The sequence below is a fragment of the Schizophyllum commune genome (assembly GCF_000143185.2).
Source record: "Schizophyllum commune H4-8 unplaced genomic scaffold SCHCOscaffold_7, whole genome shotgun sequence".
NCBI classification, from domain to species: domain Eukaryota; kingdom Fungi; phylum Basidiomycota; class Agaricomycetes; order Agaricales; family Schizophyllaceae; genus Schizophyllum; species Schizophyllum commune.
In genome coordinates, this window is record NW_026089544.1 from 115818 (window position 1) to 139315 (window position 23498).

Here is a 23498-nt window from a genome sequence, read left to right on the forward strand (position 1 = left end):
CTAGCGACTTCAGCATTGACCCGTTGTGGTAGGCGTGACAAGGAGATCTCGGACGGGGGATGGTGAAGGGGGTATGGCGATGCGGGCTGGAGATTGTGGGGAGGGGAAAACGGGGGTCCCGAGGGGGAGAGAAAGCACTTGCGCGGGAGGGGTCGTGTTTGGCGACCAAAAAGGACAAACAAAATGGAACAAATAGAGCCAAATCAAGCGATGAATTGAGAAATGCCGGATTGATCAATACATGAGGCCTCCGAGTAGGCAAAGTACGTCGACTTTCCTTGTAAACATCCGAGCTCGAGGAGTTGGCGCGTCCGGAACCACAAGGAGAGGCTTTCGTGTTGAAGTCGTATGTTTGGAAGTGCCGGAGCTGGTCATGCGAGTGGAGGACGTACAGAGAACCTCAGCGGCGTATAGCGAGGCAGATAAAGCGTATAACGCAGGCTTAATAGCAAAGGCGCGGAGTCGAAGGGATAGCATTTCGAAAACCCGTAAATTGGTGGCGCCAGTGAGTAAAGCATCCATCGTAAATTTGGCGTTCCACCGGCGTCAAATAGGGCGGCGGCGCTGTGCGGTCTAGCAAGCGGAGTATCGTGAGGCTCACAAGCGGTGTAGTTGGCGGATGAGCGGGGCAATATCCTGAGGAGTAGACGCATCGATCGGCCGGTGGAATCCAGGACAGGACGCACGAAGTAGCACAGGATGCCTGAGCTAGTAAAGGATGCGCGGATGCAAGACACACCGCACAGATATCCAGGGCGCCAATCACTTGGTAGAGCGCATGCGCGCGAATAAATGGCCTCATAGTACGCGCCACTCGCCTAATAGGGCAGGGCGCCCGACATCACCAATAGGAAGCGTGCTAGATGGAGCTGCGTGTCGTGCGTGTCGTATCCGTGAGTGCATGTCGTATCCGCGAGTGCATGTCGTATCCGTGAGGGGAGGATTTCGTACTGGACGGCCCAGGGCGCTCGCGTCAACAACCTGGCAGAGTGGCGTATACGAGATAGGGAGGGTCTTGCGATAGGCGAGGAGTAGATGCAGCTACGAACCGATGAATTGCGATATGGGGGCATAGGTGACCTCGTGAGACCATGAGCAAGCCCGTGAGACCATCGGCGCGTAATACCAGTAGACGCAGGCCCTCGACATTCGGAATACGAAGCGGGCTAGTAACAGGGGAGCAGCGGCGGATTGAGTACACCAGCCCATCGCGTTTATATACATCACGAATAGGAAGCATGGCGAGCAGTAGAGCATCAGCAGGTGCTATAGACTACCATCAGGCGCAGTCGAGGCAGTAGACTATGCTCAGAAGCAATCGGGGTAGTCGAGCATCAGTATACTTAGCGATAGTACGATGATAGCAACTGTACGGCAGAAGAGCGCAGAAGTACAGTAGAGCCGCATAGCATCAACGCGATGAGATTCTGCTTCATAGAATGGCGCGCCCGACATTAGCAGAAGCGGTAGATGCCAATACTAGAGGAAGCAGGCGCTATCCTCAAAGGAGGCAGGCGCCATCACAGAAGAGGCAGCTCGCGCCACCACAACGGGCAGGATAAGGGGTCACGCTGCGCAAGGCAACATACTTCATTCAGAGCTCGCCATCGTCGAGAGGCACACGACCACGCTAGGCCGGGCGCGGAGGGGCTGTCCATACGACGGGAGGGGCGCGGACTAGCTCGAGGGCCTGACGCGGGCTGGCGGAGAGGCCTGACGCGGAGTAGGTATTGATGCGAGATGAGGGGTCCACACGGTCGTGTTGAGTGCCCCGCCTCTGCGAGATGGCCGGACCGGGCTACGCGGTAGCCAAGAAGGACAGCTAATGCGTCGAAGCAAGTATAGGGTACCTTCAGCAGCACGAAGGCTCTTTGCGAGCAGGACTCCAGCGGCGTCGGGTTGACGGTCATAAGACCACCTCGCGGTACGAAGATTCAAGCGACGAGCGATAGCATCTATGGCGCTGAATAGGCGGGGCGACGGGCTGCGCGGGCGCGAGCATCAGGCTGCCAGACTACGGTGAGAGCGGTGGCACGAGCATTCGGAATTCGAGAGTGGTGTGCTTTCGGAACGTGTTGTCGTGCGCGAGGGGCAGCGCGGGTGCCAGGGGAGACGGACGCGAGGCCCGGTACGACGGTAGAAGGACCCGGAGACCAGTGAGAAGAGGCGGAGGGGACCAGATGTGGCTGCTTGTAGAACGCTTGACAGGCTGAAAGCGCACGCGCAGAGGGGCGATGAGCGCCCACGCCCTCGTCGCCATATTCGCCCAGATGACGTTCCGCGCGGGTACTGTCCAGAGCCGATGCTGCCCGGGTCGCACCGCGGAAGGCTGCACGTTTTGCGGCCTCGACGAGCTCGAGCGTCGAAGAATACAAAGCAGGGGAAGACCCCCCGCCGGACACCGCACTCAACCGGCGACCCACGGCGAAAACGATGGCGAAAAGCAAAACGTGATGGCGGGGGAATTGATGCCCAGCGGGGATATGTGACGAGATGTGACAGGGCGCGCCGAAAACGAACGTCGGGAGCGCTTGGACCGGCGGCGATCATGGATCATAAGCACGCCATCCTCTCTACTGCCATGGCGCCCCCTGGGGAGCACGCAATCCAGCCCATCAATTGCAGCTTTTCCCTCTTTCTTGCGTCACGATCATATATAACCCCGATGGCCGCCAATCCGCCCTCGCCGTTCTTGCTTACTTCCCCCCGCACCCGAAGCGCGTCAAGAAGACCCTGTAGGACGACTTGAACGTCTTGCAGCCGCCGGCTCTGCCCCTACCGACACCCCATCCCTACCGACACCCCATCCCTACCCCCTTCCCTTCCCGCGCACACATCACCAACACCAGCGATAGAACATCGCAGTAGCGCGCACACGCACACGCACAATGCCTACCACCGAAGCAGCGAAGAAGTTCGGGAAGCGGGTCATCGCGTACCCTGAAGAGACTCCACCGGTCATCTCGACCACAGATTGGTTCAGGGAGCGCACATTCGATCCCAAGAGCGCAGTGCGTACGATCTCGTCTTGTGCTCTCACAGCGTGCTTATCCCGCACCCCAGGTTGTCACCTACCTGACGAGCCTGTTCCCCATTTTTGGCTGGATCACTCGCTACAATCTGGGATGGCTCTCAGGGGATGTGATCGCAGGCCTCACGGTCGGCATGGTCCTCGTCCCTCAGGGCATGTCCTACGCGCAAATCGCGACCCTCTCACCCGAATTTGGCCTCTACTCGTCCTTTGTTGGAGTTTTGATCTACTGCGTAAGTAAATGTACTGAATCATCGCATGTATGCGTCTAATGTCCCATTGCAGCTCTTCGCGACGTCCAAGGACGTGTCCATCGGCCCCGTCGCGGTCATGTCCCTCACTGTCTCGCAAATCATCAAGTCTGTCGAGGAGAAGCACCCGGACACCTGGGATGCTCCGCTGATCGCCACCACCGTCGCCTTCATCTGCGGCTGGATCGTCTTGGGTATCGGCCTCCTCCGCCTTGGCTGGATCGTCGACTTCATTCCTGCGCCTGCCATCTCCGGTTTCATGACCGGCTCCGCGATCAGCATCGTCGCGGGCCAGGTTCCCGGCCTAATGGGCATGTCCGGATTTGAGTGAGTTCGTCTTGCTTTCGTCATCATCTGATTACTCACGATTGCGACAGCACCCGCGCGTCGACGTACAAGGTCATCATCGAGTCCCTCAAGCATCTGCCGGGCACCAAGCTGGACGCCGCCTTCGGTCTACCGGCCCTCGTCTTTCTCTACGCCTTCCGCATCACTTGCGACAAGTTGGCGAAGCGGTATCCGCAGCACTGTGCGTCTCTCTGCCACAGGCCCACGCACATACTCACCTATATCCCCAGCTCGCTTGTTCTTCTTCGCTTCTGTGCTGCGCAATGCTTTCGTGGTCGTCGTGCTCACCATCGCCGCCTGGCTTTTTTGCCGCCACCGCAAGACCGCGTCTGGTTACCCCATCAAGATTTTGAAGGACGTCCCGCGCGGCTTCAAGCACGTCGGCCAGCCCGTCATCGACACCGACCTCATCTCGGCACTTGCCTCCGAGCTCCCTGTCGCGACGATCATCCTTCTCCTTGAGCACATCGCGATCTCGAAGTGTATGTTGTGCTTTTACCGAATTTTCGGGAAGTAGCGATGCTGACGTCGATCTTTCTCCTCTCGCAGCCTTCGGCCGTGTCAATGGGTACAAGATCAATCCGAACCAAGAGCTTATCGCGATCGGCGTCACGAACCTGGTGGGCTCCTGCTTCAATGCGTACCCCGCGACGGGATCGTTCTCCCGCTCCGCGCTGAAGAGCAAGTGTGGTGTGCGCACCCCGGCAGCGGGCATCGTGACCGCCATCGTCGTGCTTGTAGCACTCTATGGTCAGTCTGCCTTGCATATCTCGCCGTATCCCCGCTCACCTTATGACAGGTCTCACCTCTGCCTTCTACTGGATCCCGTCCGCGGCGCTGTCTGCGGTCATCATCCACGCCGTGGCCGATCTCGTCGCCTCTCCCGCGCAGGTCTACTCCTACTGGCGTGTAGCGCCCCTCGAGTTCGTCATCTGGCTCGCCGCGGTGCTCGTCACCGTCTTCTCGACCATCGAGAACGGCATCTACGCCTCGATCTGCGCGTCGCTCGCCCTCCTCCTCATCCGCGTCGCGCACCCGCGCGGCAAGTTCCTCGGCAAGGTCATCCTCCGCCGCGGCAACGCCTTGTCCTCTTCCGCCTCCTTCTCCTCCGGCAAGACCGCGAGCCTCAAGGCGGGCATCTCCAGCGCCGAGTACGAGCGCGAGGTGTTCGTCCCGCTCGCCGAGGGCTCCACTGCCGCGCGCCACGGCGTCGAGGTCGTGCCTCCCGCGCCGGGCGTGATCATCTACCGCTTTGAGGAGTCGTACCTCTACCCGAACTCGGCGGTGATGAACGAGCGGATCGTGGACTACGTGAAGACGCACACGAGGCGGGGCATCGACTACGCGTCGATCTCGCTCGCTGACCGGCCGTGGAACGACCCGGGGACGCGCGGGGGCACGGCGGAGGAGGAGCAGAAGCGGAACGAGGCGCTGCCGTTGTTGCGCGCGGTCGTGCTGGACTTCTCGAGCATCAGCCACATCGATACGACCGCGGTGCAGAGCTTGATCGATACGAGGAGCGAGATCGAGCGGTGGACGAATGCGCCGGTGGAGGTGAGTTTGGCATCCTTGCACTCACTAGACGAGAACACGTTGCTGACACCGTCCCCCAGTTCCACTTCGCATCCATCCTCTCGCCCTGGATCCGCCGCGCGCTCGTCGCCGGCGGCTTCGGCTTTGGGGCGCGCGCGCACGATGCGGGCAGGTCGCACGAGGTCGCCCCCGTCGTGCCCTACCGCGACGGCCTGCGCGAGGGCGACCCCGATACCTCCCCGCAGGTCCGCCAGAACGACGTCGAAGCGCGCGGCGGCGCGGAGGGCATCGTCGAGCAGGCGCGCGAGTGGTCGGAGGCGAGCCACGACTACAAGGAGCAGCCGTCCGAGTCGTACCAGCCGCAGCCCGGGTACCAGCCCACGCACTCCGCCTCACTGCCGCCATTCGCGCGCTCGGACCTGAAGGACGCGAGCGTGGTCGCGGAGGTCGAGCTCGCGCCGTTGATATCGGACGACACGCCGTTCTTCCACCTGGACTTGCAGGAGGCGGTCCGCGCGGCGGAGCGGCGGGTGCCGGGGTACCAGTGAGCACCAAGCACACGGACTTGGCTTGACTTGCTTGGCTCTCTTGGTCATTGGCTCTGCTCTCTTGGTTATTTATCCCCCCTTGTACCATGTCGTGATTGTTCGCCCGTCTACATCCTCATTTACCTCATGCGCTCGCCTACTCACACGACTGTACTCGACGATGATTACTCACCAACACTTACCGACGACGAATTGTATACCTTTGCGGAGGAAAAACGATAGAACCGCGCGCTGCTTTGACGCGACGAGATTGGTTAATTGCCGATGGTCTATTACATAGTACTCACGTACTCATTTCTACCAATCACTGTATTACTAGACATTCACAAGGCGCTTAGTTAGAGGTCCGCGCAATGTAGTGGAAGAACAATTGGGAACTTTTCGAAGCGAGCCCCGCCGTCGAGGTCTTGGAGTAGAAAAGAGAGGACGCCCAGCGCGTCAGGCCGACAACAACTGAGTCTAGGAATGTACACCTTAAGGCTCAAGCGTTACAGATGGCGGCGACAAAGAGGGCAGACGGTAGAGAGGTAACCATGCTGTAGCAATCATACGCCAGATTATGACCGTCGGAGTTCCAGGTTCGGGCCGCTGAACTCGTCGTAAAAAGCCCCGAAAGTCCCCTTTGCGTGGAAAGCCACCTGCGATCTGTAATTAAGATTCGAGCGCGAGGAGCATCAAGGAAGAACACGCACACGATTGAACCTTGCGGTGGCGATGGTCATAGGGTCTTGCGACCCCGCGGGGGGTGATGTTTGTCCGACGCTCTTGCTGTCGGTGGTTTTGCCTTTGTGTCGCCTAAAGGAGGTTTTGCATGCGGCGCGTCCGAAAAAAAAACAAGTCGGCCTCTATCCGAGAACGTCGTTGTTCATACTTTGACTCACAGTGTATGCCGCGAGACCGACGCGCAAAACCTGATGGGGCGCGGTCATAGACAGAACAAAGAGCGGCGCAGGTATATAAGCCGCCGCCGCTGCGTTGTGGGAGCCCCACCCGATACGCAACACCAACGCCCTTCTGTACACAACGATGAGCACAACCCTCGCGATCAACAAAGACGACGAAGGTGAGCACGCACCCCAATGCCACAGTGGGGTACTGATGTCGACGAGCACAGTTCGCCTCGTGCCGGTGCCCTTGGGACCCGGGGAATCATTGTCGTGGCCGTCGGATCTCACCGGTCGCCACGTCTTTACCATCTCCTGGCAGGAGAAACCACTGCAGATAATGGCTGGGAGCTTCAGACCGCTGAGGCTTTGGGACCAGAAAATCGTCCGCGAGGACGGTAAGCACACCAAAGCCGAGCCACCCACCCTTCACAACTACTGCGGCCCGTTTACCGTCCGGGTGAAGCGCGTTATCGACTTCCCTATCAAGCCATTCACACCGGATATGCTGAAAGTGATGGCGAGGGTGGGCAACCGCTGCGACATTCTCGACGTGAGCGTGCGCTGGGAGATCGCCGAGCCTGCGATCACGAGAATGACCGGTGTCAAGAAACTCACCTTCCACCTCGGCAATGTGGAAGACGTCGGAAAGCTGTTGGACTGGCTTGCTTCCCCGCGCGCGAAGGACGATCGTCCGAACTTGCCGTTTCTCTACACCCTCAACATCACCTGCGATGGCGGGTGCGACCTTGACAAGCTCGTGAAGTGCTTCGTCCAACGGAGATCGTCTGAGAAAGGTAGGCCCCTGACGCTGACCTACGGCATGCCCTACGCGTTCTGGCCGGCCTTCCATGAGTTAGAAAGCGCGAAGAAGCAGCTGCGCAGCGTTCGGGTGGACTTACGCGTACAGAACTCGGAGGAACAGGTTCTGAGCTCAGACGACGAGGACGATGAGGACCAGGCTTCGTCCTTCCTCTCCCTCCTCCCTCTCCCCCCCACCTCTAACCCCCTCCCTCTCCCCCCTTCCCACCCCCTCCCTCTCCCCCCTTCCCACCCCCTCCCTCTCCCCCCTCCCTTCCCCTTCCCCTCGCCTCCCTCTTCCTCGCCTCCCTCTTCCTCGCCTCCCCCTTCCCACCCCCACCCACAACCCCCCTCCCCTCTCCCACTCCCACCCCTCCTTAAAAACCCCCCCCTCCACCCTCATCCACCCACCCCCCGTCACATCCTACGTCACGTCTGCCAGGTCGAGGCATCTCCTTCGCCCGGTCGTCTATGCTCGCCCTGCGGTTGCGACAAACAGAACAAAAACCACTCTATAACTTCCATTATTGACCTTGTCCTTCTCCTGATTGCGACATATGCATGCCCCAACTTCAAAAGCGTACCAACCCATCAAGCTCTCGACACGATAATCGCATGTCGTCTACCGTTGCATTTGAGCCTTCCATCCTGTGAGTTCTTGAAGAATCCTAAATAGCTTCTGCTTAACTCATTCTAGTAGTTCCCGCATAAGTGGTCCTTTAACGTACGCTCTAATCGCCCCTGTCGCACAGTTCGGCCGCAGGACAAAAGCATCGGACTCTATCTGGAGAAAGGGCGTGTTTGTGACCGTACGCCTAGTCTCTGTAAGCCGAGGCGGTCCTTGACGACAAAACAAACCACACTACAATCAGGTATATAATGGCGTCCTTCAGGACCTCTGTTGTCGAGATTTTCCGACATATCTGATCACACCGACAGTTGCGCTGTCGTCTCTCTTCCTTCCATTTCATGGTATTATGTGGTTCACTGACGAATCCGCACTCGATTGCGAAGAAAACTCAGAAGGTGAGTCTCCATGATGCGCTTCTCCTCCTTCGCCACTCGATCTCACCAACGCCACTTCTCAGAGTGAGTACCTCACAATCGGGAGCATTCCCGGATTCGTCCAGTGCATTTGTCAGGTGTGCGGCCAGCGCGTGATCAGCGGCGATGGCCAGAAACGACACCGACTAAGCCACTTGTCGGACGATGCTCCGAAGGCCGAGGAGACGAAAAGGTGCGCTCCAATCCTTCGCGGACGAGTGACGAGACAGCCGGCCGTTCTATGGCTGAGGATGGCTGCAATCGTCGTAGACGTTTTGATCCAGCTTTTCTCGTTGACTGATGCTTTTTTAGGCCTCACAGATGCAGGTACTGCATGCAAGGCTTCGCGCAGAATGGGACGATGCTCAGTCATATTAGGGCGAAACAGTGCGTGCCGCAGTTTGATCCCGTCCGGAGACATGACCCTTCACTGCTCCATCACCGAGTCGTGCCGTACACCAGAGCGCTGACTAGTGACTCCCAGCGAGCAACACCGTAAACTTCAATGCACCGACTGCGGTGAGAGGTTCGCCGATCATGCCGGCCTCCATCGCCATCGCAAGCGTAAGCACGGCTGGAGGACGTCCAACCCCAGAGGCCCGAAGAGCAATCCAACGTCCCAAAAGTCTGTGGCAAGAGGACAGGCGTCGAAGAAGCGGCAGGTCACGCCGACGACTGCGATGCCTCAAACAGACGACGCGTCCACGGCGGAAACGACGCAGGCGCCGACGCCTCCTGAGAGTGAGCTACGACCTACTGCGCCACCACATTCGAGCTCAACTCCTCGTGTCCCGTTCAACGCGCCAAGCTTCCCTTTCACCTTCGCTGCTGACACGACGGGCGCCGTCGACTTCTTCTCAATCAACTCATCTGAGCAACACGTGGACTCTCTGGATGCTACGCCCGCTGGAGCCTTCACTCTGCCCGACCACGATTCGCTGCACGGCTACGGTGAAGAATATGCGGCTGCTCTCAAGATGCAGGCTCCGGCAAGCGACTTCGTCAATGAGTTTCTTCCTCAGGTGAAAATCGAACCGGACTTCGCGGAGACCTTCGACGACCCTGGCTCCCTTGCTCATCCCTTCGCGCCGATCGCTCCCTCCTTCGGCAGTATCTTCTCCGACTCGACTTCATTTCCGATTACCCCAACGCCCACGCTGCTTACAAGAGCGACCGCAGCCGCTTCAACATCCGCGGCTGTACCTTACGACATCACGTCGACTCCGGAAACGTCTATTGCGAATTCGGCCTCTTCCTCCTCATGGTATTTCGAGCGCAACCTCGACGCGTGCAACTTCGACGCCCTCCAATCTGGCTTCGACGCCGACGCGAATTACGATGCAAACTTCGAGGCATCGACCTATCACTGGCAGCAAATGCTCGAGCCTTGTCCGCATGCGGCCGGCGAGTTTTTCGAGCACGAAGGCTTGGCATCTTCCTACGCACCAGCGACAGCGTATGATGATGTGGGCGAGCAGAACCTCACTGAGATGCGGTTGCAGATGCTGTACGCGACGCAGACAAAGGAATATACGACGCAGGCATCGGCGTACGCGATGGACCACGGCGGCTGGCCGACGCAGGCCTATAACGGTGAGGGTTCGTCTTCGGTGGATTATTCCGCGTCCTACTTTGGGACCTTCACGCCGTCATGCCGTTTTGATGACTGGCCTTAGGGTCACGCAGTCAAGCGTCGGCGATTAGTTGAAGCATTACCACCACACAAATCATACGGCTCGAATCATGCTTGCCGAGCATCGCATGATTCGACTGGACTTGTCGGATTTGTGTGTGGGTAATCTCGTATTTATCTATAACAATTAATTCAACCCCTTCGACTTCTTCCTCAGAGACTTGCGTGTCAGGGAGTACTGAATTGTTCGTCCTTGTACAATTCGAGGTCCTCGCGAAGGGGACGACCGTAAAGCCCGACTCCGTCAATATTTTGTGGCGAGGACGTCAGAGTCGAGAGCCAATGTGGCACTGACGTAGAGGAACCGGACTTCCTTGCGCCTGTGTTCGTCGAGGAATGAGCGCTGAGGCAGTGTAGTGCTTCTGGTCGCTCTCTCTTATCTATCCTTCGTCAGGTGAGACAACTGCAGAAGCTGCTGAAATTCCTCATCCCACTGCCGCAGTGTCGGGGGATTCACCTGCAGTCCAGCGATGGCAATGATAGACAGTCAGCGAGGGATTCAGTGACATTGTCTATAAGGTACAGTTGCCACCTCGACGCTTCGGTCAAGACCCAAGTACGGCGCCTGATCGCGTGTTGTGGGTCCGGGCGCTCGGCAGATACCGAACAATAAAGATCCGAACGTGGGACAATGGACCATGCATCGCAAGCTTTGCCAGTGACCGTCAACATACTGCCCTACGCAACCTCGTCTAGCAATCATTCTGCCTGAGGCTAGAAAACCCGAATCTTCCTGTGCGTCATCCGCCGGGGACTTTACGCCTTCATCTGATCCTGTCCTACAGTAGTCACGACTTGACCTTGCCACTCGGTTCTCGCAGTCACAAAATCAGCACCGCACGTCTCAGGACACCATGAATATCTCTACACCCTCTATCGCGTCGTCGACGCCCATTACTTGTGCATATCAACCCTCGCTCCTCGAAGCGCAGGCTGCGCTCGGTGTCGACCGTGATATTTGGTATTGGCCGCGAGCTCCAGATGAATATCAGTCTCTCGGAGGCGCTGGAGCTGCCATGGCCTGGATATCGTGGCATGAGTCGCAAGCTCAGGCGTGGTGGCAAGGTTATAGAGCATGTCAGGCACAGTTTATTGCTCCCCTTCATCCCAACTCAGACGCCCAACAAGCGCCGCTGGCCTCCACCCTCGCCTTTGCACAGTCTCCATTGCGCTCTGACCCCTCTACGCCAGAGGTCTATGCACCCGAGACTGCATGCTGCAGCGACCCACCGAACTTGCCCATTCCATCCAACGACGAGGATGCACTCGAGGAAGACATCGTGGACTACGCGTACGCATGCTCCTCACGGCACCTACTTTCCGACTACCCCGACGATGTCTATCCCTCGCCGCCGCAGGACCATGAAAGCGACGAATGGACCTCGTCAAGTGCCTCGTCCTCTAGTAGCGACTCGATGGCTTCTTGTGCAGACGACCTCGACAACTCCCTGCCTGCATGGTCGGAATACGTTGAAGCGGACTGTCCTGGCGCCCTTGATCTAGCAGACGACCCCATTCCCGCCGCCTTGCGCGCGCGTCACAGCTTCAGCGACGTGAAGCTTGGCCCAACAGGCCGATATACCTTGCAAGCCAGGAAGACGTTGCCGCTATACGCTGAGGAGCAGCGAGTTCCTATAGAGATATAGACATCAAGGAATGTTGCACATCACCACGTACTATTTCATGGCAATCTCGGACATCTCCATCGTGTAAATACGAGTACTTTCTATTGCTATGTTGCTGCTATGGTGTAATCACCAGTCCTCTATCCATCTAAGTCCCTGCGATGGAGGGCTTGAGGGCTCCTTTAGACAGTATTGCCCCTCGACGTTGCGCCGTTTGGTTTGCCATATCGCCCACCAGGCATCTATATGAAGAGGGGTGTTAAGAGGGACAAGACTTGCAAGATACCAGTTGATCAGCTCTATGGTGTTTCGTCTACGCGTATTCATCGGCAGATAGAGCCATAGGTCGCGCCCAGAAATGCGCCTTTCGTCATCGACAGACAATGCCTGGGGGACATGTGTAGTATCCAGGTCCTGGAACTCTGCCAGTCGCAAGCGGGGGAAATGAGTGGCAAGCGGAGCCAAAGAGGATAGATATCCGCTGAGAGGACGAGGTGCGTCGAGATTGTGCTTGTCGATCGGCGGGGTTCTGAAGATCAGGGTGGTGAGCTGTGGCCAGGCCGCGCCCATGAGCTCCAGGATACTTTGGGTCTTGAGCTTCGTATGAACGCTCATGACGCGTACGACAACCATGTCGATATTGGGGAAGGGAAGCAGATCCGAAAGCCACTTGCGGGCGTCCCAGCGCCCAACGGCCGGCGTCGGTATGACTAGCCTCTTGAGCGTATCCCGGTCGCATACTTCGCGTATCGCAGCGTGCATATCGCAGGCATTCTCCTCCTTGGAGCGCCTATCCCGATAATCGGTCCAGCCATAGAAGATAATGCCCTTCAATGCAAGTGGTCGCGAGGAGAGTTTGCGGAGCAGGAACGCAGTTTTGAACAGGTTCCACGGACCGCGAATGCGGAGATACTTGAGAGCACGGAAGCCAGGCGCTACTGCGACTTCGGTCGTGGTGATGATGCAATCGACGTCGTGCAGCGAGAGGGTCTCTAACGCGGGTAGCCCGCGAAGAATAGCAAGATGAGCGAGTTGGCGATCAATGGCGATGGCGATAGATACAACGTTGGTCAGAGGATAGAGATTTGCGATGCATTTCCGTCGTCCAGCAAGGTATAGAGAGACCATAGGACTGCCGAGGTCGCCTGTATCCGAGTTGACGCCAAGTCGAAACCGGTAGAAGAAGGCTCCGAGTCGTAGGGGTATGTGCATTGTGTGCAAACGTGGCAGGAGGACGCCGTATCGGGCGGCAGCCCGAGCGAGTCTGGGATCAAGTGTAAGTGGTAAAGCGCCTTCGTTGACAAGTCCCGGGGTCTGTGTATTGTCGATGATCTTGATACGAGCGGCGTAGAGTTGCATCCTGGCCCATCCTCTGGTGGAGATGACGCGTTTCGCCGACTCAGGCGGTCCTCGACAAAGGAGCCTAGTAGATGTGATGACCTGCGACTAAATGAGTGAGCTCAAAGCAAAGTGCTTGACCCAACTCACCCTGGTTTTGAGCTCAACGGGTCCGTTCTGAGTCGGTATGTCGATGGTCCACTTGTCCGGGTTGAGGATCACGACATGACGCAGGACGCAGAACAACGGCGCGAGGTCTTCTTGCGTCTCCCAAAGGACGTCTAGGGCAACGGAACCGACGAAGCGCGAGACAGTGACGAGTGGCACCAGAGCGCGATCCCCGGACGCGCCACGAAGCTCGCGCGCGATGAGATCGACAAGCTCGTAAATCGAAGCAACATGTGTTGCCGCCATGGGTCAATCGAGACCGGAGGTGACAAAGATTACAGAATAATGAGTGGCGACAGGCGTGACGAGATACGGCAGATGGTGGCGGGACGAGAGAAGGAACGACGGAATCATTTATAGGTCACGCCGCGGCTCGCGGCCCGCCAGCAAAAGTTCGGATGCGCTAACCCCGCAAAGAGAACAAACGCAGCACTATGGCAGACCATGGCCCGGAGACCTGCAAAGGGGAATTCATGACATATGGCTCGCAATGCGACAGGACTGAACGCGGTATTGTACGCGGGTGAGATAACCAGAGTCGAGCCCATCATTGAGGCCGTGCTGTCTACATCGTTAGAATGACTGGCGGATAGAAGCCTTGAGGGTGATACTCACGCGATCGGTGTGAGCCACGAGGGGGGTAGGCACTTTCGACTACATCGAAACTGGTGCCCTCCTGTGTCGCCCCGGTTTACAGCGGAGCGACCGCTAGAGATTTGAACCTCAAGGCGGCACCCAGCAACATACTGCATGGCGGTCGCGATGTATCGAGACTTCAAGTGCTGACTCGGGCTAAGCGGTGGTAATCAGTGGCATAGTGAAAGAATGAATCATTGGTGCCTACCACGATCGTAAGGGATGGCTTCCCGTTCGCTTGATCTCGTCAGTGCTCAAAGCTGCGTAGATGGACTTACGAGGAACGCTGGCCAGACCGCCGCGTTCGAGCCTGCAGGATGACGAGTGTTGCTTCGACGTCATCCACTTCTATTTCCCTATGCTTTTAGACATGGTGCGAGTCTCCGAACATCTCACACCCGCGGGGAGCGCCACAAAGCAACGACAACTTGTCATTGTATTGTATATGAGCATAGGTACTGACCGCATCGATGGAAATAGGGTGCAGTCTGGACGATGGCGTACGCTTGGGTGGCCGCGCCCTTCTCGTTCAAGTTCAAGCCGCAATTCGAGGCCGTTTCGGATGCGGATGGTACTGCCAGATAGGGACGAGCCCTGTTGCTGTAGATGTCGCCGGGCGAAGTCAGGGTCCGCGTCGTCGGGCTGCTAGCTGGTCTTCAATATCGGAGCTGCCCAGTGCAAATGGCATGTCTGCGCGCCCGCTCGGCAACCGGAGCGCCACCTGGTTGGTCACGAGTTACGAGCATCGTTGTAGTACAAGCACGCACCAAGAAAAGCTTGTGAGGACTAGGATCTGCACAACGAATGCTTCGATGGCTTGATGATCGAACCAGCGCGCCTGGCTTCGGATCGGCGTGAGCGCAGTGTTTGGCGTAGCCAAGCGTGCTAGTCAGCATTGATACAGGGGTCGTATGAGCACGACAGGGGGACATTGCGTCTGCGACCTGGGGTGCGGTGTATGGCCGACATGTTGCATGGGAGGGAATTGAAGCGCCGCGACCACCCTGAGACGCGGCTGTCCAGCCTGTCCTCAGTGTCCGACCAAAGAGCAGAGACATCAATGATGCAGCCTTGTATGGCGAGTTGAACCGCGTGCTGAGGCCTTGATGAGGTGTCAGAGTAGATCGAGAAGGGGGAAAGCGCGACGCACCTTAACTTATGCCTGAGTTTCCAGCTCGACTTCAGGACGTCGAGACCACCAAAGAGCACCACGCAGTCCTTCAGACTGAGAGGAAGGCTGGCTCCGCGTCGGTGAAGAAGCGCGCCATCTTGTAGCGTGTCCCATAGTGCCACGCGGAGTGTAGGGGAAGGTCGCTGTTGCCGCGTATGGCGCGGTGCGCAACGCATTCTGAATTCGCTCCGCCTTCGATATGTGGGCGCCGACGAGCTCGTCTGCGTGAAGTTCTCGGAAGTCGAAGGCGTAGGAGATGGCGAGGAGATGGTACGCTGGATCAACGAGAACGGGAGGTGGGCCGTGATCTTGGGTTCCTCCCAATGTCTATCTCACTCGCGTCTCCTCCGTACATATACGATCGGGACAGAAGTTGTCAAAGGCGAGGGAGGACCGAGAGCGTTCGACGGTCGACGCCATCGGAGGTGGTGGGTGACGGAAGTCAAGTCGCGGACGTCGGCACGCGAGTTCCGATTCCCTTCAGGCTTGTGTCCAACGGTCATGGTTGTTGCGACCTTGACGCGGGGCGCCCGCGTCTTCCAAGGTCCTGACCTCTTCTACTCTCTCTCTTTACACACAGCTTGTATCAAAGCGAATAGAATACGATCATGTTGCGACAGAAATGCGGGCGGTAGAAGCAGTGAGGGAAGGCCAATCTTCGGGTGCGTATCTTTCCTTCGACCCGCGAGTACCTTGCTGATGGAAAAACCCCAGCCTGAACGATACTTTCTATGTACTAGATACTAGAATACTACGATAGTCTGAGGCGATCATCCCCGCGGCGTCGCTGATTCGATCTTAATCTCGAAGTTCCACCACCGTGCAAGTGCTACGTCTCGTCCCTCCCTCCCTATACGTACGACGTACGATATGCATGCAGTAGAAAAGCAGCCTTGCATCGATGATGCTACGGAAAATGCGGCAAACACCTCTGGCAGCAAGAAGAGCTGCGGGGAGACAATACGTCAGCGCGATATACCACAGCTCCATGGGAAGAACTGCATCCGCGCTGACTGGCGAAGCGCCGGACAAGATAGGAATGAGGCGCGAGCGCTTCAATGCCTTGTGGCGGGTCATGTAAGAGGCGAGCGACTTTGAGGTGATGGTGAGAGGCAAAGTGCTGGAACGAATGCGTGCTCCATTACCATCAGTCGGAAGACAAAGTATCGACTGAACGTGCATGTCCATAAAGGGAGAACAAAAGAACGACGGACCGGCGCCCGATCGATCAATCATGCACGTGATGCTTTCGGGAAGATATATAACAACCGGATCTCTCTCATTTCCGCCACCCATCCTTGCAGAGAGGCGCCGCCAACTGGCCGATACACCTCCCAAGAGAGGTTACTGACGAGGGCGGGGCACTTTCTGCTCACCCTCGGAAGTGATCTCTCGGCGCTCTGAGAGGTTGACCTTTGGGGAGGCTGATCTGCAAGAGGCGGTAGGCGCCGTGCACGCGTTACTACAGGCTGAAATATGCCTGGCAGCAGCGTCGAGCAGCTTTCGTGGCGGATGTTATAGAGGGACCCATGTTTGTGGCCTTGCCCTTTGGCATTCGCATAGGAGGCGCGGGCTCCCCGTGATGCTTGTACTGGCCTCGGGCCAGACGAGAGGTCATCGGAAAAGCCGGGTGTTATTTCCGCTGGGCTGCCTTCGGGTAGACACACGTGCTCATGTACACGGAGGCAACTCCTTTTGAGGGCGCGTAATTTTTGGAATCCTTTCAATCGACTGCAGTGTTAGATAATTATTAAACAATACTTGGATATTCAGTGGTGGTTATATTCGAAAGTCTTGCGAGGCTCGCGATCGCGTGGCGGGGCGTCGCCTGCCTGAGTCACAAAGACGACGACAAACACGAGAACAGCGGAAGATGGCGAAGCATGGTGGTATTGTTGTCCAAAAAGAGAACAATGAGATTCGGGTTAATGCCGGTCTGGATCACGTGCTAGTCACGGGCCTTGTAAGAAGGCGCTGGTGCCCTACCGCGGCTTCCTCTCAACCATCACTCTCCTTTCTCATGGACCAGCGCCTGTGCGATTTCGCCAATACGCCTCCCGAGAATCGGACTGTGGGTGATCATACAGTCCATGTGTGGTCCCTGCAGTCCTTGATTCAGCGATCCGAGGGGCTGACGATCGGGGACTGGTCTGTGGCGTCGCGCGGGACAGGCCTGCGCGACGTTTCGAAAGAGAGATGCCCAGCTCGCGCGGTCATCATTGGGGCGCTAGCTCTCGGTGGTCGCGTTGATGCCGCTCGCATGGCGATGTTATAGGTGGGCTCCACGCTAGTGGCCGCGTCCTCCTGGCACCTGCACCGTGGGCGTCGGCATCCTGGCTCCAATAGCTATTACCCATCACTGGGCGGCCATTGGAATGACCGGGTGATGGTATTCCCTGGACGCGTCGCTTCCGCCATAGGGTCGACTCACTGTGGGGTGGCATTATACGTGCAATCTTTGGAACCCCTTCGAAAGTGTGGCAACGAGCAATTACGGTCGAGTGTTGTCGATTTTGTCTATAATAGCCCCGCATAGAGATAGCATCCTGATGGTATATTGAGCGTTGTCTTTCAGGGCCAATTAACATGAGATCTATCGAATTGACAAGTTAACAGAAATCCGGTGAACGCTATTGAGAGTTTGGGGGTAAATGGGTGATACTACGATTGTCTACCTACCTCGCACCACGATGCACCGGATGCGTGGCTGAAAGATCGCGACTTCGAGCTGCGCGGTAGCCCGTGCGCCCACTGAATGAGATTGACACTCGTCGCCGCATAGCAAGGCAGTTTGATCTATATCCTCGCGAAAATTCACTCGGAAGGCGGCTGCTTGGTCGACCATCAAGCCTCGGCCTCGTGATCGTTCCCTCTTGGATGCTTGGCCCTCGCCACTCTATTCAGTCTATATCCCAACCTTTGCCATTCCTGTGCCTGCGCGCGATGATCACACAAGCAGGAACGGACTACGTATACCTCACACAGCGGTGTATCTACTACACTGGTAATAAATTGAACTCAGTTGTCTCGAGAACCGTGTCTAAGAAGTCTTCTCGTGAGCGAGGGGACAATTTCTGGAAAGGGCAAAGGAAAGAACGAACCGGAGGAACTGATGTGAGCGCAGAGCAGCCGGCAAGTACCACTTCACTGGCAACGTCTCGCAATGCCTGCAGCGGTACTCAGCCTTTCCGGACTTGAGGTTCGACCGACTTTGAGGCAGAGCCTCAGGATGGCTGCGAATCACGGTCTCTGTTAGCAGGAGTACAACTCGAAAAAGGACACGCAGCGCTACTCACTGCTGCGCAACATGTGCGTCAAGCCATAGCGCGGGTATCGAAACCCCGCATCGGCCGCACGCTCGTCTCCTGGACTTTGTGCTCTTGAGGAGACCAGCCTTGCGAAGGGTTGATTCAGATATGCGCCGTAGGCCTACAGCGCGCTTGCGAAGTAGAGGATGCGCCGTCGCTTGGCGTCGGAGACTTGGCAATGGCAGGCCTTCCTTGCGAGCGCTCTTTTTGAGTCTGGTGATATGGTCAGACTCAATCGCAACGAGCGGCGGTCAGCGACGTGCCTCGTCTGGTTGACAGAATCCAGTGCCTTCTTGTCCTTCTCAATAACCCTCAGCCATTCGTCCATGTAGACCTGCCACTGTGAGCAGCGGACGAGGGTCAGCTCGGCACCGCATGGAAGACGCAGACTTACCACAGATAGAACGCTAGTCCGTCTGGTGCGGACCGAATATTTCTGACGAGTCGCATGAGTACAGGCCAGAAGTGAAGATAGAAATCAGAGTCACCTCAAAAAGCGCTCGTTCGCGACGTATACGCTCTTCCGGCGGCGCTGCCGTGACCTCGTCGTGGTACTCTTTCCGAGCTGCCAGAAGGTCGCGATGGAGAACACCGTGGGTCGCTTCGTCGCGTCGTCTCTTTGTTCTGGTGACCGTCGGGAGCCACGGAATAATATGCCGGTCGATTTTGAGAGCGCGAGGCTGGCGGTACCGGTTCTTCGGCAGGAGAAACTGGACCTCGTCGCTAATAAGCGCATAAGCGACGCGCAAAATGCGAATAGCACCCGCAAGCTCTTACTGATAGAATTTCAGCCGGCAGTGATCCTGAGGTGGCGGCATGTATAAGGGAGCGGCAGGAATAAGGCCAGTTATACTCACCGAGCAGAGGCGAAGTTGAATTTGCAGCAACTCCGGGGGATTGTACGTCCCTGATTTGCAGACCTGTTCGCGTGCATCAATGGGGTGAAAGAGGGATACTGCGTGACAGAACATACATGGCAACAACCCAGCCCAAATAACATCTCGGTGTATCTAGCACTGCCGAAAAGCCCAGGCTTCCAAGGATCGGTGATGCCAAAGAAGTCGCGCATGGCTGCGTACTTGACGGGATCGCGAATGAAGCGCATGTAGAAGCGAGGATCCGGCGGCGGGTGAGGGAGGTTCAAGGGAGATCGAGCGAGAAGCGCGCCGTTATTGTGATCAATGATGTTGCGAAACAGGTGGCATGTACTCCGCACGGCGAAGAGAGTCATGGGTAGGCAGTAAGAAAAGACGATGTGCCACAGTTCAACGGAAAGGCTTTCACGATGATGTGGCGCACACAGAGTGTCGAGAGTTTTGTGGCGGGTTCTCTTGGGCCTCCAGCGGCGCGTCATTTCTAAGTAGAAGCGCGCAACAGAGTCCGAGTAGAAGCAGAGCACAATGCTGGGAAAGGTCCTTGACTGGTTTCGACCACTCGTGCGTTGATAGTAGAGGATGGAAAAATGGGCGATGACAACGGCCACGACCCAGACATGAACAAGAGCGAAACAGAGGCAAGGCTGTGAAGAGAACAATGAGAAGCTCCGGACCGTACGCCGGGCCGAACCACGTGCCGCAAGCTAGGGTGTAAAACGGGCGGACTGGTCGTCGACCAGGTGTTTGACCGCGGTCAAATTGGAGCTCAGCAACCGCGGTCTCCACCCCCGGTCGGGCTGCGGTCGACCGCGGTCAGCACGTGGTCAGCGTGGCACTGAGTACATGTGCACCCACAACCTACATGCTCCCCTCACACAGCTCTTGTCGTCTGTCGTGCGAGCGAGAAAACATCACTACAATGATTTGTATGACATGGAAGACCTGTAGAGTACTATTCTAGAACTACGTGGCTGTAGGTTCCTTCAAGGCAGTCTGAAGAATATGTACTGCCCTTTCCACACTGAAGGTCGGGGACCTGGCCATCGAGCCGACAAACATAGAAGATTTAAACGTGTCATGCGACGTCTGCGTCTGCATGAAGTTTACCTCCCTCCGTCCTTCTGAGAATGCGCGCTCGACATCGACAGTCGTGACTTAAATGAATTGTCAGAATGGATTCGCCTGATACTCGGCAGACATACCCGGGGCAGAGCAATAGTCGGACGCGTAGCGAGCGAGGCAGGGGGTCGTTGACCATTCCTGGTGCCAGTATTTCATGACCCCTCCCCGCTTATCGAGCTGAGCCTTCGAAATGACGGGAGTGTTGAGGTAATGATTAATGTCGTCGAGAATTTCGGCAGGCGCTGGCAAGGGCGGCGCTTGCGCCATGCGCACCGCACCCCATCTTCCTGCGTCGCTAGCCAATGGGGGCGTAGGCTTGAAGGGCAGCATATCAAGAACAAGCTCCAGCACAACAAATGAAAGGCGTACCTGTGGCGCCGGAGACGGAACCGGGGACTTCGGGGCATACGACTTGGTCCAGCGGTGTACAATCTTGTCGCGGACCTTCTGTACTTCGTCCTCGCCCCACTGATGCTTGCGAAACCAGGCGAGCTTCTTGTCAGGCGACATTACTGCAATAAATACAATTAGAACGCGCTTAGTGGCACAGGGACAGTCACGTACCAATCGCAATTTTATAAGCTTCACATTCATCCGCTGTCAGCGAGAAATACTTCGTGGTCATGAGGAGGCCGGCATGCGCAGCGACGCGAACTACAGGCGAGGCCGGAAGTCCTTTGGCATTGGTCTCGCTGTCTCGGATGAGGGTGAGATGCGCCTTGACGTCTTCTAGGCCATCCAAAACTTCCGTGACGAGTGGTGTCTCCTTCTTCGAGAACTCCTTCGTCAAAGGGACAAAGATCTGTGTTCTCGTTAGCCTAGCACACCGGCGACGGTCAAAAAAGCCGTACATGAAGAAGGTCCTTCAGCTCCTCGGCGAGATCCCATTGTCGGCTCGTCAGGCGATAAGCTTGGAGCTTGAGGTCGCTTCGGTTGGTGAGGGTCTCGACGACGGGCTGTAGGACGAGGTGATCATCGAGACAATTGAAGTCCGAGTTCCAGCGCGTCGCAACGCGTCGAGATAGGGAGGTGCGGTTGTCTGGCACCGTTGCGGTCTTGAGGATCGCCCAGAAAGCCTCTCCCAATGTTGACGGAGCGTCATTAACGCGACGCGCTAGTCCGGCGACCTGCACGGCATTAGACTGCGCCCACAAAACACTAAATGGCTGATTAGACTCACCTTCGTCATGATGGCGATACATTCCTTGGCCTCGTTGTCAGTGAACGACACGCCTCGAGCGCGCATCTCGGATATGGCACGGCCCTTGAGCGTCTTCGCGGCGGCCTCGTCGTGAGCAATCTGGCCCGCCGGAAGTTGTGCCGCCTCCTCCACTGCCTGGGCTTCAGTGTCCTGAGCGAGGACCGTGTTGTCAGCGCTGTCGACACCATCTGCATCCTCTTCATCTTCATCGTGATCTTCAACGGGTGTGGTGGCGCTGGCCAGACCAGCGACTGGCTTCTTCTTCTTCGGCGGCTTGTAGAAGAACGCGAGTATGACCTATCGGCATGCGTGAGATGCATAAAGAGTGCAGACCGGGTGACGTACCTTTGCGATTAGGTTGAGGATATGAAGCAGGCAGCGCAGCCTCCACTTCTTTCCGCGGAAATGCGGCAGCCAGTTCGCAAGCTCCTCTGCCGTCGTGTCACAGTTCCCCGCGTTGTCCATGTTCAGGAGCATTAGCTGGCATGTAGTGAGCGTCAGGACTTGCAGGCAAGCGCGATTGACTGACCAAATCCTGAATTTTGAACCGACTGAGGCAACGAAAGATCTCCTCAGCGAGATAAGCGCCGGTGTGGCGCTCCGTCAACCTGTCAAACTCGGATCAGCAGAGATTCGAGACTCAATGAAGTTGGAACCTACTTGATAAACTCTAGCAGGCAGCGGTGTAGCTCACCCTCCGCATAATACTGAATCACGAGGCCGAGTTCCCCGGTACCAATGGGACTTGTCCACCCATCGAGCATGAGATGGAACGGAAGTCCCCGCCCCTACGGACAAAGCGTCAATACCATTGAGACAAGATCCACCTGCGACTCACACGTAAATATTCACCCAAATCCCCCGAAAGTCCTTGATATAATCGCCGGACATCTTCCGCAACTGTCGGAGGCGAGGGGATCGGTGTCCCTGGGCGGAGCATTTCGATTTCCGCGCGATAGAACTTGTCATTGACCATGTGGTATGGACGATGGCAGGCGGCAGCGCGTAACGCAATTAAGGTACGATGCGCGGCGACAGAATACTCAAGCTCGGGAGCAGCCGATGATGTCACGCTCGTTACCCCGCGCCGCGCATCGCAACGTTCCGCGGTGTCCTTCAGCGAGTGCGTCCCGAGGCTGGTTTGCATTCGGGGGCGAGATAGAAGACGGTGAGAGGGGTGATTATGCTTGCAGTGGAAATGGACGGTGATCGCCAGGTAGTCTGGGCTGTGCATGTCGAGATTGCGCGAGATGGTCATGTTGTAATGGTGATAACAGTCCGCCGTCAGTGTAGTACGATACGCAGCTTGAAGAACAAAAGCAGTCAATAACGGATCATCTCAACAATGTCGTGTGACGCACCGAGAACTTCTTCATCAGAGATGCTCTTGATGTGAATGTCCCGATCATGCATCCGCGCTATATTATCACCTCCGACGACACCTTTCCTAGCCTTTCTCTTCCTTGGACCATCAAAAACAGTAGGGTCGTGGGGTGCCGGACGCTTCTGCCCTATGCCGGATGAGGATGTTTGAGAGTACGCGTGGGGGAGGGCCGGGGGAGGGGATGCATGTGTTGGGTAAGGGTACGTTGCCGAGGTCGCCGGTGTGTGATAGAACTGATCGCTGCTTGGGAAAGGATAGGTACCCGGAGCTGGGGGATAACACCACGGTGATGAAGATGACGATGATGTCGATGCAAGTGATTCGTGAGAAGAGGAGGATTGATCGAAGGCGCGGGGTGCGAGGGGAGGTCTTTGGGACATCAGCGCGATGAGGAAGTTACGGCGGCGGAATACTGGTAGAGAAAAGGGCTTGAGGGGGCGGTCTCCAGGTTTATAAGATGACTGCAGCGTGTTATCAACTAAGGTAAATAACACGAACATGTTTGTTGACTGGTTGCTAGTATACACAATGGTAGAG

General features: G+C 56.9%; 11 protein-coding genes across 11 annotated transcripts; 3 read left to right on the top strand and 8 right to left on the bottom strand.

The window, feature by feature from the left end:
* The first annotated feature begins 2571 nt into the window (after positions 1-2571).
* Positions 2572-6113, top strand: SCHCODRAFT_02543516 (sulfate permease). Its single transcript, XM_003031508.2, has 8 exons — positions 2572-3011; positions 3064-3264; positions 3317-3609; positions 3660-3811; positions 3861-4112; positions 4180-4380; positions 4430-5184; positions 5244-6113. The coding sequence occupies exons 1-8, from the start codon at positions 2889-2891 to the stop codon at positions 5709-5711; spliced, it is 2445 nt and encodes an 814-aa protein (XP_003031554.1). The 5' UTR covers positions 2572-2888; the 3' UTR covers positions 5712-6113.
* A 624-nt stretch (positions 6114-6737) lies between these two features.
* Positions 6738-10116, top strand: SCHCODRAFT_02668365 (uncharacterized protein; the record flags this gene model as incomplete). Its single annotated transcript, XM_003031507.1, has 7 exons — positions 6738-6774; positions 6826-7392; positions 8216-8220; positions 8336-8422; positions 8485-8633; positions 8753-8827; positions 9036-10116. 7 exons carry the CDS (start codon positions 6738-6740, stop codon positions 10114-10116), a joined length of 2001 nt encoding a protein of 666 aa, XP_003031553.1.
* Positions 10117-11118: 1002 nt separating this feature from the next.
* On the top strand, positions 11119-11891 carry SCHCODRAFT_02627630 (uncharacterized protein). The gene has a single exon (XM_003031506.3). The coding sequence runs from the start codon at positions 11150-11152 to the stop codon at positions 11777-11779; it is 630 nt and encodes a 209-aa protein (XP_003031552.2). The 5' UTR covers positions 11119-11149; the 3' UTR covers positions 11780-11891.
* On the bottom strand, positions 11888-13510 carry SCHCODRAFT_02579972 (uncharacterized protein; the record flags this gene model as incomplete). The annotated part of the gene is made up of 2 exons (XM_003031103.2): positions 11888-13198; positions 13247-13510. The coding sequence occupies 2 exons, from the start codon at positions 13508-13510 to the stop codon at positions 11888-11890; spliced, it is 1575 nt and encodes a 524-aa protein (XP_003031149.1).
* Positions 13511-14545: 1035 nt separating this feature from the next.
* On the bottom strand, positions 14546-14832 carry SCHCODRAFT_02506278 (uncharacterized protein; the record flags this gene model as incomplete). The annotated part of the gene is made up of 2 exons (XM_050343173.1): positions 14546-14601; positions 14658-14832. The coding sequence occupies 2 exons, from the start codon at positions 14830-14832 to the stop codon at positions 14546-14548; spliced, it is 231 nt and encodes a 76-aa protein (XP_050199438.1).
* Positions 14833-15715: 883 nt separating this feature from the next.
* Positions 15716-16170, bottom strand: SCHCODRAFT_02627634 (uncharacterized protein). The gene has a single exon (XM_050345420.1). It carries the CDS (start codon positions 16146-16148, stop codon positions 15870-15872), a length of 279 nt encoding a protein of 92 aa, XP_050199439.1. The 5' UTR covers positions 16149-16170; the 3' UTR covers positions 15716-15869.
* Positions 16171-16432: 262 nt separating this feature from the next.
* Positions 16433-16890, bottom strand: SCHCODRAFT_02627636 (uncharacterized protein). Its single transcript, XM_050345421.1, has one exon. It carries the CDS (start codon positions 16687-16689, stop codon positions 16534-16536), a length of 156 nt encoding a protein of 51 aa, XP_050199440.1. The 5' UTR covers positions 16690-16890; the 3' UTR covers positions 16433-16533.
* Positions 16891-17186: 296 nt separating this feature from the next.
* Positions 17187-17384, bottom strand: SCHCODRAFT_02504524 (uncharacterized protein; the record flags this gene model as incomplete). The annotated part of the gene is made up of 1 exon (XM_050343154.1): positions 17187-17384. A coding segment is annotated over one exon (198 nt), but the record flags the coding sequence as incomplete, so codon positions are not given.
* A 586-nt stretch (positions 17385-17970) lies between these two features.
* Positions 17971-19715, bottom strand: SCHCODRAFT_01153572 (uncharacterized protein). The gene is made up of 9 exons (XM_050341114.1): positions 19353-19715; positions 19237-19299; positions 19157-19182; positions 18868-19102; positions 18774-18815; positions 18643-18719; positions 18368-18592; positions 18173-18304; positions 17971-18111 (listed from the first exon to the last, which is right to left on the bottom strand). The coding sequence occupies exons 1-9, from the start codon at positions 19608-19610 to the stop codon at positions 18090-18092; spliced, it is 1080 nt and encodes a 359-aa protein (XP_050199442.1). The 5' UTR covers positions 19611-19715; the 3' UTR covers positions 17971-18089.
* Positions 19716-20528: 813 nt separating this feature from the next.
* On the bottom strand, positions 20529-22042 carry SCHCODRAFT_01171994 (uncharacterized protein; the record flags this gene model as incomplete). The annotated part of the gene is made up of 6 exons (XM_003031100.2): positions 20529-20618; positions 20746-20888; positions 20941-21178; positions 21228-21503; positions 21557-21874; positions 21923-22042. 6 exons carry the CDS (start codon positions 22040-22042, stop codon positions 20529-20531), a joined length of 1185 nt encoding a protein of 394 aa, XP_003031146.2.
* Positions 22043-22233: 191 nt separating this feature from the next.
* On the bottom strand, positions 22234-22724 carry SCHCODRAFT_02505522 (uncharacterized protein; the record flags this gene model as incomplete). The annotated part of the gene is made up of 2 exons (XM_003031099.2): positions 22234-22365; positions 22416-22724. The coding sequence occupies 2 exons, from the start codon at positions 22722-22724 to the stop codon at positions 22234-22236; spliced, it is 441 nt and encodes a 146-aa protein (XP_003031145.2).
* Between the last annotated feature and the right edge of the window lie 774 nt (positions 22725-23498).

Bases quoted from the DNA above. Each gene is read 5' to 3' on its own strand.
- SCHCODRAFT_02627636 (XM_050345421.1), bottom strand. From the start codon at position 16,689: ATGACCTCTCGTCTGGCCCGAGGCCAGTACAAGCATCACGGGGAGCCC.
- SCHCODRAFT_02543516 (XM_003031508.2), top strand. From the start codon at position 2,889: ATGCCTACCACCGAAGCAGCGAAGAAGTTCGGGAAGCGGGTCATCGCG. The intron at 3,610-3,659 runs GTGAGTTCGTCT...CGATTGCGACAG, and splicing joins ATGGGCATGTCCGGATTTGA to CACCCGCGCGTCGACGTACA. The intron at 4,113-4,179 runs GTATGTTGTGCT...CTCCTCTCGCAG, and splicing joins GCACATCGCGATCTCGAAGT to CCTTCGGCCGTGTCAATGGG.
- SCHCODRAFT_02627634 (XM_050345420.1), bottom strand. From the start codon at position 16,148: ATGACCCGCCACAAGGCATTGAAGCGCTCGCGCCTCATTCCTATCTTG.
- SCHCODRAFT_01153572 (XM_050341114.1), bottom strand. From the start codon at position 19,610: ATGACTCTCTTCGCCGTGCGGAGTACATGCCACCTGTTTCGCAACATC. The intron at 19,183-19,236 runs GTGAGTATAACT...CCGCCACCTCAG, and splicing joins TTCAACTTCGCCTCTGCTCG to GATCACTGCCGGCTGAAATT. The intron at 18,720-18,773 runs GTAAGTCTGCGT...CGCTGCTCACAG, and splicing joins GGACTAGCGTTCTATCTGTG to TGGCAGGTCTACATGGACGA.
- SCHCODRAFT_02627630 (XM_003031506.3), top strand. From the start codon at position 11,150: ATGGCCTGGATATCGTGGCATGAGTCGCAAGCTCAGGCGTGGTGGCAA.